At 35.4% G+C, this 12785-nt stretch overlaps 1 protein-coding gene across 4 annotated transcripts in view; it reads left to right on the top strand.

Moving 5' to 3' along the window:
• Window positions 1-8872, top strand: part of LOC139145797 (WD repeat and SOCS box-containing protein 1-like) — a 42232-nt gene extending 33360 nt beyond the window's left edge. For all 4 annotated transcript variants that reach the window (XM_070717162.1, XM_070717164.1, XM_070717163.1 and 1 more), the window contains exons 6-8: window positions 2516-2629; window positions 3819-3929; window positions 4415-8872. In XM_070717162.1, coding sequence (XP_070573263.1) covers window positions 2516-2629; window positions 3819-3929; window positions 4415-4577 — 388 coding nt within the window. In that variant the 3' untranslated portion in view covers window positions 4578-8872. The remainder of the gene's footprint in view (window positions 1-2515; window positions 2630-3818; window positions 3930-4414) is intronic.
• Window positions 8873-12785: the final 3913 nt, after the last annotated feature.

Genomic DNA, 12785 nt, shown 5'->3' with positions numbered 1-12785 from the left:
AAGCCTGCTCTACTGACAACTGAATGTAAATTTCTCTGGCTTTACCCACCAAAGCACTCTGCAAAAGCATAGACCAGGACTCCTTAGGCCAGTTCAGACTCTGAGCAATTTTCTCAAAATGAAGGAAATATTTATCAACATCCTTTTCTTGGAAAGGGGGAACTAACCTGAAATGCTTAGTGATGTCAAACTTGTCTGAAGGGAAGAATTTTCCTGACTGTCCAAGCTCTAAACGTTTTATTTCTACCTGCAATCGCTGTTCTTCTAATCGCAATTCTTTTTCTCTCTGTCTTTCTTCCATTTCTAATCTTTCCTGCCTTTCTTTTTCTTTCATTTGTAATTCCATTTCTTAATTTCCAAATCTGCCTGTATTTCTAGTTTTCTTAGTTCAAAAGTAGACTCGGGCTCATAATCTTTCAAGGTGGATTCCTCAAATTGGCCTAAATCAACTAAATGTTTTGCAATAATGTACTGTATTTCCCTCTTGCGCATGGATCTTTTGACTTCTACTTTAAGGAAATTGGCCAGTGCTATGAGGCGTCTTTTCTGAGGGAATCAAATGTGTCCTGATCAAGGTCATCCATTTCCTCTGGTTTAAATTCCGCCATAATTAAATTTTGCTGAGTTCACAGTGTAAAGTAGTTTTGAAAAGGTAGGCAAAATGTTGTCAAACGGCTCAAAATATTCGTCTCCCGGACGAGCCCCCAATTTTGTTACGTGCAGAGAAAACGAACAAAAGGGTGAACTCAGCAGTTAACGTTTAAACAAAATTTATTACGAAAATAAAACTAATTGCTAAGTCAGGGATAGAGTACAAGCTTTAAAGTGTACAGACTACTTATCTCAGCTGGGACGGCAAAGCTCCAGTCTCAGAGTTGTAACAGTCAGTCGGATGAATGAACAGTCCTTTGGCTTGCAGGCTTGAAGCTGCACAAAGACCACAGTATAATCCAGCGTTGACAGTGAAGGTCTTGAAAAGTCTAGAGAATGACTACTGCTGGAGTTTAGTAACACACAAGAGACACGATCCCAAAAGTCTGACTGGAAGCTGTGCACGTCCCTTTTATAAAGGCATGTAAGAACAATCTAGAACTTTTATTGACATGCTAATTACTGTTCTAAAATTATCTCCCTTACACAACTAATCAACTTTCCAGAACATTCCAAACATGACTAATTGAATTCAAGGTTGTTAGGTCATCAAGGGCAGTGACCTTGAGAATGTTCTAGACTAATTGAACTCAGGTCATGATGAGTGTGGGGGAAATGACCTACATAACAATCAATATACAAAGATTTCTCAATACAAATTGTTATACTCCTTTCTCCAAATCTTATTTTGAAACACTGTCATCAGAAAACGATGGACAAATATGATTTTGTAAGCTTCATGTATAAAAAGATGGCAATAAATGTTACAGTCCTATACTCTCTCTCCTTTCCTTCAGCGTTTCATGTATTTAGATTTTAACCTTCCCAGCTTCTTCTCTAAAACTGCTGGTTCCAATGCTTTTACACATGGTATGGAAATGCTTCAGTGATCTCATTTGAATTATTCTAAGCATAATGATAGTGCATTTATTGTATTTTGGGGCAGTTTTGTGGTTTGTGTTAAAAGAATCTGAGAGTCTTAGTGCTTTTGAATTTGGTATGTAGCTTTCTTGTGATCATTGAAGTCAGATTTGTTGAAATTATTACCAAATATACAATATCGTGTGCCATTTTTTGTGAAAAATGTAATGTACAGAAGTGTTGAGTGAATAGACTTTATACAATGATGCTTCTCTTGTTTCTCTTTCACTTACAAACTCTCTTTATTGCATGGCAAAGCTGGGACAGACAGACCAGCTGATATTGTTGAATTCAAATATGGAAATCCTAATAGAAAATTATTGTCACATCATATCACTGACTCATTCATCTATTCAGTCAATAAGTCGTTGAAAAATTGTTGCCTTTATCAGTCAGTTTCTAAATTTTGTTATTCTTATTCACCACAAAATGTGTTTGATATAGTATGTCAATATCACAGTGGAGCTATATTAGCCTTTAAAAGCTTTCAAATTATTAGCCTTAGTTAGTATCCTGACATGATTTCTGTGTTCTATATTCTACAGACATGTATATCCCCCACCATCACTATCACATGATTTCTGTGTTCTATATTCTACAGACATGTATATCCCCCACCATCACCCATCACATGATTTCTGTGTTCTATATTCTACAGACATGTATATCCGCCACTGTCACCCATCACATGATTTCTGTGTTCTATATTCTACAGACATGTATATCCCCCACCGTCACCCATCACATGATTTCTGTGTTCTATATTCTACAGACATGTATATCCCCCACCGTCACCCATCACATGATTTCTGTGTTCTATATTCTACAGACATGTATATCCCCCACCGTCACCCATCACATGATTTCTGTGTTCTATATTCTACAGACATGTATATCCCCCACCGTCACCCATCACATGATTTCTGTGTTCTATATTCTACAGACATGTATATCCGCCACCATCACCCATCTTTGCAGGAGGTGCAAATGACACCTGGGTTAGAGATGTTGCGTTTTCACCAGATGGCAGTCACATTGCAACTGTTGCAGATGACAAGTAAGTGTACAGTGTAAACTTGGCTACACTGATATCAGACTGCTGATATCTGACTGCTATTGATGTACTGATACAGGCACATACTGACAGTATTACACCCTACATCCTAGACTACATCTCATAAACCTTCACTTGCAGAGATGTGCTTGTGTATTATTGGATGTTGGAGTATTTATCGATGTAAAAACATAGTGAAAGACTTTCAAGCTGCATTCACATGGCTAGATTTCTAGCACAGTATGGTATCAAGTTTACACCTACAAAGCAAAAGACACAATAGTATTCTTGGAATTTTTCAGCAATTGCAGCAACAAGAATTCAGAGAACAACAATAGAGATACATTTATAATGGTACCCTCTGTAATCTATGTTACACAGCTATTGTGATAAATCATCGTAGTATGTTGTAATGGTAAAAATGCAGTAGTCTGGAGATGCAACAATAACAGTGTTGTATAAATTTGCAGTATACCATGGTTGAAATTCAGCCGAGTGGCCCTGAACATGAATGAATGAAATGTACAATGCTGGATCAATAAATGTAGCAGGAGGTTATAAGGAGGATAACTATGAATTCATCTACTCAAATAAATAAATAAATAAATAAATAAATAAATAAATAAATAAAATAATTACAATGAAATTTTACCCATTCTTTCACAATGGTGCATACACACCTTTTGTTCCTTTTGATGTTGTGTTGCAATGGCAAGTCTTACAGTCACCGGTGCATGTACACAAATCTAATATGTTAGCAATATGAAATGTTAGTCAACTGCCAATATTAATATATTTGGGTCAATATATTATATAGGCCAATATATTATATAGGCCAATATACCGGTATTATATAGGCCAATATATTATATAGGCCAATATATTATCTAAATTTTATTGAAGTGTGAAGCTAGAGGAAAATAACTGTGAAATGTTTAGCATTAGAATTTCATTACACCTTTGTTATGTAATTGCAATTAACTAACTCAGTGATGGTACACCACTTGACTTGACCAAAATTATTCCACACACTTTGCTATCACTCATGTGTATCTGCCCTGTACTGGTCAAAACTTTGGAGATACCCAGCACTCTTGATGGTTTATTGCTCAAGTAAATTTGCTGCAGTGTATAGAAATCTAAGTGTAAATTTTCTGATATGTCATTTGATGTATATTATTTTTCCTGATAGGTATGTTAGATTCTGGTCAATTTTCCAAGATGATTTACCAGAACAGATAGCAGTTGTACCCAATGGACTTTGCTGTGCATTCTCACCTGGAGGTGGAGTTCTTGCCACTGGGTAAGTCAGCATCAAATGTCAAACAACATGTACAAACTTTCATTTAACTCTTCAAATCTGGCTCCGAAAAAAATGTCTGTATGATATCATAGGTCACCAGGGGGTCAGGGTGCAAAGAGTTAATGGTAAAACTTGTTTTCAACAAAACATTCTATCATTCTGCTAAACAGCTGATTGTTTAAAAGCTCATTAAATTCTGTTATCCATCAATCATACAATCATACATGATAACATTGATGTGTGACAGACAGTTGTTTTAATAGCCTTGTACAATCCATACCATCACTGATTACTTCGATTACCAATGGGAAATTTGCATGATTTAAATTTCAAAGTGTGAAAACAACGGTGAAGTGTAAAAACAAAGTCATGAAAATATGCATATGGTATGATAGCGCCCTCATAGTGTAGACAGTTCTTTCAGCGACTGTTGGTAGTTTGGGGATATCATCTGATAATCACTTGTCTTATGTTTTGTTATTTAGATCAAGAAATGGAAATGTATTTTTCTTTGCTGCGCCAATGAAAGTACAGAAACTCCAGCATCTGTGCAGGATTGCACTTAGGAGACTTATGCACAACACACAGAAAATTGACAAACTGTTCATACCAAACAGCCTTAAAGAGTTTCTGAAATATAAAGCATGACATGCTTGTCAGAGAGAGAACCATAAGAACTTTATGCTGAACTTTGAAGACAAGCTGTTATGCCTTGGAATGACTGTAGCAAGGATTGTGTTCTAGGAATAATGACTTGGAATTCGACGGCAGACAGGACTTCTTGTGCCGGATAATAGAGTGGATATGGAGACATTGACACGGTGTCAGCAATAGTTTGTCATTAGTTCAGTCTGAGAAAAGTCCACAGAAACTGCTGTAAAATATGCAAGATAAAAATATTTCATAAAGTCATTATGTATAGGGAAATACCTAGCACAGTGTTTTTTTTTCAAATATTTGATTTTATTTGTGTATGTCTACTGCTTAACTCATTAAATGAGTTGTGTAACAGTCATATTTACAATTGGTAGACTACACATACTGCCTGTGTATATCTTACTTTTGTCTTTCTGCTTGTTTTTTCTTCACAAATTATGACAGTGGTTGACTAGCTTTCTGAAAGAACAGATCGAAGTTGTCCAATAAGTAATATTAGCCTTTCCATTGTTTAATCAAGCTGTAATTTCAAAAATCCTGGGGAAATATTAGGATAAGTGACCATACTGTGTATGGTTGTACAGGCAGCTCAACTTCATACATTTAGGTCAAAAAAATGGTTGTGAATTTCCATAGCTATGTATCATGTAGATATCATCTTTCACACACACACACACACACACACACACACAGACACACACACTGTATAATCTGACTGGATAGGTAATAGATGGCTAGACACGGACTGGTAGCCGCTATCAAGTTAACGTGGGACTGTTTTCTTATATAGCAATGCAACGTACATGTTCATTTATATACAGGGGTTGACACAAAAAACCAAATGTTTCATATTGAATAAGTAACATTTCTCAAATTTCTGATCTTCAGGTCACCAAGATTAGATAGGTAAATTGGCTGTGTTATCATTGTATACCTTGTGTATCATCAATACCTAAATACCTACCATCACAGAATTTTACTAAAGTCTGTACTACCATCAATAGTTGTCAAGATATGGGCTTCCACTTTATGTGTCTAGGTTCTTTGTCCATGTCAGTGTTAGGTTATCCTAAACAGTGGCAATATTATACAATTAATAACACGGTTGGAACCAATTTGGGATAATTGGATCTTTGTATTTTTCAAAATTCTCAAAAGTGTTAGGTACCCTGTAGCTGAATGTTGCAATGTTACAAATTACTCATAAAAACAAGTGTGTAACTTAAAAAGAAAAGCACATGAGCTTACATTTGCAGATCAAATAGACATTACTTCATCCAATTATCCCAAATTAGTTCCAATGGTTGTCAGTGTATTACAACTGAATTCCAACCAGCAATAATTGGACAACAATTTTAAAACTCCCTACAACAGACATTGATACTCCGCTTCCATATTGACCCAATTGTATCAAGCATTTGAATAATTGGAAATCAAAAACTGTGCATCTTGAAATAAATGAATGAATGAATGAATGAATGAATGGAGATATGTATTGAGGTATCAGTGCCAAGCTGTTGTAGGCTGATTTTACAATGCATTATTGAGTGTCTTTACTGAGAATGTTGATGAAAATCAGGACAGGGATTGGTGCCATAATATGTTTTATAAATACACATGTACATACAGAATTTATATTGCACAACAGTTAAAGAACATTCACAAAAGTGATTGACTTCATTTCCAGATGTGTCACTAGTTTGCCCTTTATAATACTTACAAATTAACCTTTAGATCCAAAGAACTGGTACTCACAGTGGTTGGTTGTAACCCTTCATCCCCACTTCCCTCTCTAGAGGTCCAACTTTACCATAGAAAACAATGGGATTGGTTCAATCCATTGTGGTAAAGGGGTTAAATACAGGCAGTAAGATCTATCTTTTTCCCTGTAAAGTTGATGTCGGGATCAAAGCAAATAGAACAGAAGCAGTTAGTGTCTATGTCTGTTTTGTTGTATACAGTAATATCATACGTTATTTATACAAGGGGTGGGTGTGCCTACGTGCAGGAGATAACTAATTTTTATAATTTTACTTGGTTGTAAATGTTTGAAGAACTTGAACATTCTTGGTGATATATGTACAGGGTTTTGTGTTAGACATCAATTTGATAGCTTTGTTATGTTTAGTAATCTTTATCACCAAATCATTGTCTGTCTGATGCAATAGCATCATTAAAGTAGAATTTTAAGCAGGACTTGGTGAATACATCATACCTTTAAAAAATAACCAAATTTTTGCAAGATATACAAAAACTATAAAATTGTGAACTTCTTAAGGTAAAAAGAAATCTGGAAAAATTATCATTAGATTTCAACACAAACACAGCTGTTTTTTGTGAATCTTTCTGTAACTTATATTAATCATTGTTGGACATAAGATTTAAGTTTTCTTGCATTTTTTAGTGTACAGGTATTTTGATATTTTTTATTTTCAAGTTTGAACATGAAGTCTGGCGCAAAGAGCAGCCATATTTATGTAGGGAATTCCATTTTACATGTAAAGCATTGTATAAATTTTCAATGTTACAGACTTTTTCATTGATGGGGAATGGGATAACACAATAAATGTTGGTCAATTATTTAACTGTGCTATCAGTTAATATATCCCAAATCAATGAATATCACAAACTTGATCTGTACTTGGAAGGTTGATGAGGAATAGTAGTAGCTGATGTACTGTGTGAAGAGAATATTAGATGGCTGATCAAGTCTTATAGTTATGAACGTTTTCATATTAGGGTAGTAAGTGCCTCAAAACTGGAAGACTTAAACCTTTGCTCAAACTTCAGCAAGGAAACTTTGAAGCATTCTCTAACACAATCAACAATAAACATCAGAGTCACCATGCAAATTATGGTACCAAAGATACATAGTACCTTACGTCTAGCTGTTTTTGAAATTCAAAATGGCCACTATCCCCGTGTTTACTTTGTAGGGAGAAATTGAATTTTTGATTTTCACAAAAACAAGATGGTGAAAATTTTGTTTACTCAAAGAGCTTCTTAAGGATGCTCAACTGAGCATTAGACCAGAAAACGTGTAAATATTGAGTCTGAAAATCTGTCCCAGAGGCACATGCCACCCTAAATATCACAAAACTCACATCTTATAGTCTTGCATAATACAGGTTTTGTATTGTGTAGTCTGATATGTTGTTGTATTGCTTCTCTGTGTCAGGAAGTCACACAATGCAGTATTATGAAAGAGACTGAATAAATCATGTAGTGGCAATATACAGGAATTCAGAGAACCACAGGGCAAAATTATCAAAGACCTATTAATTGTAACGCCCACTTTTGTGAGATATCCAAAGTTGTGTGGAATCACTATACCCAGTGTCCATTTCTGTACAGTCTCATCAATTGCAATTTTTTTTATTATTCTCATATGGGTTCATAAACAATATGTGCTTATGAAGATTACTCTCAACTTTGTGAAGAATAAATTTCAAGATTGCTTTTTTAGTAAATTTGGTACATTTTAATATTTCATTGCCGAAATGTTTTCTCTACAGTAATAATGACAAGCAGTTACTTGTCAAAGTTGAGATCATTATGACTTGTTGTAGCACGTCAGACTAGAGAAAGTTGCCAGCAATGATGTGTTTTTCATGGTGCTGATTTTACAAACTCAAGTTTTGTAAATGTGAATTGGTTATTTATATCAGAGGTGAGTTTGTGTGAATGAATATCAGCCCTTTGTATTAGAGTTGAACTTAACATGTTTTCAGGGAATTACATCATAGTCCAGATTGTTCCAAGTGCCTTGTCCTACTTGGTATAGGTAATGTTCAATTTTACACCCAACCTTCAACTTTAAAGCAGCATTTTCATACATTATTAATATTACTTCAACAAAACATGGTGAATATTGAGGCAAGGCATATATTTGTTAGGATATCTCAGATCTTAGTTTATCCTGATTGTCATTGCTTGTCACTAAGGTCATATGTGTTGATAAGTTGTGTGTGATGTGCATACACAAGTAAGGATATGTTGATGATGTATAATATCATATAGAAAATCTCTGCATGTCTTGTATTCATGTATATACATGCATGTTTGAGTTGCACACTAATTGGTTATCAGATACCAATATGTACAAATACAAACAAAAGGTCATCTATATAAAGGATACTGCTATCATTGTAGTTTAAAACACATTTTTATCTTGCCATCTCTTATTAATGAATGAAAATGTTGTAATGAGGGGAGCCCAATATTATTTCATTTACAGTTCTGTAAGCACATATTACATTTTTGTTATTAAAAAACTATAAACGTTATCTTCTGACTCCATGTCATCATATAATGGTATCTGTTTGTGTCTTGCTGTAGATATGGTATTTGCATGGGCAATCTTACAATTATTAAAAATAACAACTTGAACTAACTGCTCCCAATTCAGACCTAGTGTTCTGTTTTTTTACCAAATTTTTCACAGTGACATCATTTTACCAGTGAATGCAACAACACTTGGTTCATTGACGACACATGTCCAAGAAAACAGTTCTTTGAAAATTGCCGGCTAGTGAAATCAGGGTCCACTATTTTCCGTACATTAGAAGTTGCGCATTTTCATTTTGACATTGAAATCTTTCAAGTGGACTGCAAATAAAATCCAAGTACACATTGAGCATGTCATAGGTACTATGTACACCTGCTATGTACAGCACACAGGACTATTATGAAAAGTTCCAAACCACTATGCTGTCTGATATTATTGTTTTATAATAATAGTCTTTACCAATCCCAAATATCCAGGATCTGCTAGGCAGTTGGGCTTTTGCAGGAGAAAGTAGGTCTGCTGGAATGGTGGCAATAGTTTATGTAAAGATTTATCAGAAACTTTTCTAATAGATGCTAAAACCTGATGAATTAGTTTTTTAGCTACTATAGACTAGTCTATAGAAGCTATTGGGATGGGTATCCGTCCGGCGTCAGTATGTATGTATGTATGTATGTATGTATGTATGTATGTATGTATGTATGTCCGTTTGTGAGGCGTCCGTCCACTCAAATATCTTGAGAACTGCAGTACTTACTGATTTGATATATGTAGTGTAGATAAAAAATATGATTTTGAGAACATGTTTTTTTTAATTTTTTGATATTGTTGAAAATATGCAGATTAATGCCAAAAAAGGCGTTTTGGGTAAAAAATCTACTTCTTCCTAACTGCTGGTCAGACAGCTTTGTTATTTAGTATACAGGTCCCTAGGGATAACCAACGTAGATTTGTTCAAATTGTGATGAAATATGCAAATGTGTATTTTTAAGGAATTTTTTGTCATTTTTGGTCAAAATTTGACATACATTGTATGTAATTCTTGTACTGTATAAACCCTATCAATTCACCCAGAAAAAAATAATTAATATGATTTTAAATAATTGAATTAATTAGGAAATCATCAAAGCCAAAATAATTTTAGTGTGGAATTATCAGAAAGTTCAACTTTTTTTGACAGTTCACAGTGAAGTGCTTACCATCTTGGAGGATTAAAACATGTAAAGGCAACTTTCCTGAATCCCAACTTTGATATATTCTGAACCACCATTTATGTTATCTAAAAGAAATTGCTCATAATAGTTTGTCATGATAGGGTGGTCAAATAAATAGAGATAGAGAAAGTTCTAATTTCCGCTTATGGTTGACTTGGTAAGGATAAAATAAGATTACTTTTTGAGAAGAAAAATAGAGTGGTCAATTAAAAGAGTGGTCAAAGTGATAGGGTTTTATGGTAAAGCTGGGCTGTAAGATTCCTCATGTGCTATTTATAGCAATTATGCAATCTGTGTAAACAGTGCAATGAAAGTGTAACATGATTCCTTATAATGCTTTTGATGACCTTGAACTTCTTAAGTTACAAACATTTGTCTCTTCAGTGTGCTTTCTCTGAGTACGTACAGTCTCAACTTATTCAACAGAACTTACTTACAATGTTAATTTGAAAGTTAAAATGTGCTTGGTTAATAGGATGAAAATACAGATATAGATAACCAGCTGAAGATTCTTTATGACCTGACAGAATTGCTGTTTTATTATGACGTAAATCTTGATTTAAGCAAGTCTTGTTTACTTTAATTAGAATGTAATTAACTCTCGTTTATTTGCTATTATAGACTAATATAGTCTGATGAAATATGCAAATCTGTATTTTTATGGAATTTTTTTCCATTTTTGGTAAGGCCATCCTGAAATGAGCTATCAAAGATATCCACCTTCTTCAACAATACATGTGTCACAAAAGGTTATTCTCTACATAACACAGCAGAGCTCTGTCAACTGTTGAGTCGCTTGTTTTTTCAAAACGGCTGGTCAGACAGCTTTAATGTTTGGTTTACATGTCCCTAGGATGACCTTAGTGAGATAATTTCATAGAGTCAGGAAATACTTAATTTTGTATCCATGTCTATAGTAGCTTCAGGGACATTGGCCCTATGTTTTAAAAATCTAATTGGCTTGACATATGTCATGAAGGAGCTCTTGCCCGTTCCCAATCAGAGAGACAGCAGTAGAAAAGATATTTTAGTGCGCCCTCAGTGGGCTTATCACAGTAAAGTAAGCAGAAATGCAATATGTAGCCACTTGAAGGCGCCGCAGACCCTGGGCCCGGGTCGACAGCTCCGTACATACATGGTGCATTCATGGATGTAAAAAATAGATATCCATGGTACGTTACACTTTAATTACACATAACTTTGTTATTTGCGATATGAGTACTTGACATAATGCCTCTGATATATTACAGAAAGTCGCACGAAGAGCATGCCGAAAAGTGCAACTCACTGCCGCAATTCGTGCCACGTAACAGGTACATTTCATGGAAGTAAAAAAGACTCTGAGCCCCCCCCCCCCCCGAGTATTTCAAAAACAGGGTAACGCTTTCCACCTCACCAAATTAAAAAAAACAAATTCAACGATTCCCACCCTGGACCCGAAAATTGACAAGTCCCTTAAGTTTAATTTGGTTGTTGAATGGTTGCTGCGAGAAGGATGTCAACACTTTTCACCTGTCAATAGCTTGGCTGTCAACCTAATTTATCCTGGAAGATATATTGACGTTTCTCCTTAGTCAATATTTGCGTTGTTGTTGTGGGACGGAATCATCGTTGTTTAACAACACAAACGTTTGAACTTTTGTATCTTGAAGATTATAAGTCAAACAGTTTCGTTACCGGTCCACTGACGAGACGGTCGGGTAAGAACTATTTTTCGGTCCATTCGCGCATGTGTGAGGACACTGGCACTGAACTGTACATAAACATAAGGTAAGACTCGCCCTGCAAGCACAGGCTGTAAAGTGTATAGCGAATCTCAACGTAATCACACAGCAAAGCATTTGTGGGTTTTTCGGTGAAAATTCCCGGTATAAAGCAGAATTAGCGCATTTTAACTCTCACAGAAGAAGAATTGAGAGATTGAAATTAAGCTTATATAGGAAACTGGGTGTAGCCGCGGTGGAGGGACAGTGGTTTAGCTTTGCGTGCAGGTGAATTCCATTGAAGATGATAATCGCTTGATTGTATAACTGTCTATTGTTTCTTTTCTTTGCTTCTCGTCTTTTTTGTTTCTCAAAATCGCAATCACTGCGGTGTGAATGATCACAGGTGATATCTTGTGTATCGATGAAGAATGCCAGATTCCTTGAGAGAAACATGATGTCGTCCGTGTAGTCACGTTCGTCAATTTTTTGTCTAAGAGGTTAGACCAAGTTTTTGCCATGGGCGTTTCAGTAATTCTGAGTTGAATTCATGTCTCGTGTTTTGGTGAGTGGCGTAATTACCAATTGACAACAGAATCGTCATCTTAATACGTACCAATGCCTTCAAGGTAAGGTTCGCATCAAAGCAGACTTCAAAATGGAGGGTGTCTCGTGTGTGTAGCCGGTCATAGACTTGGCAGAAATGCTCTCCGAATGCCTAGTGACCCACGCCGTTGCTTTATATTCAAAACTATTTTCTTGGACTTAGCGAATTAACAGGTAACTTTCTTTGTGAAGAAAAGGGTCAGAAATCAGAAAAGAAAACTTCCTTCACTTAGAAATGTCTTCCGATCAGGAGATCAACCATAAGACCATCTGAGCACAGTCTCTCTATCCCTCTATAGAGGGACTGTGATCTGAACGATGCTTTTTCAGAAGTTATGACTTGTCTGATCATTTCAGAGCTGTGCGTACTTGGGAGAAATATTCAATG

The sequence above is a fragment of the Ptychodera flava genome, chromosome 12 (assembly GCF_041260155.1).
Source record: "Ptychodera flava strain L36383 chromosome 12, AS_Pfla_20210202, whole genome shotgun sequence".
NCBI classification, from domain to species: domain Eukaryota; kingdom Metazoa; phylum Hemichordata; class Enteropneusta; family Ptychoderidae; genus Ptychodera; species Ptychodera flava.
The sequence above is the reverse complement of the archived record's forward strand: the minus strand, read 5'-3'. Positions and strand labels throughout refer to the sequence as shown.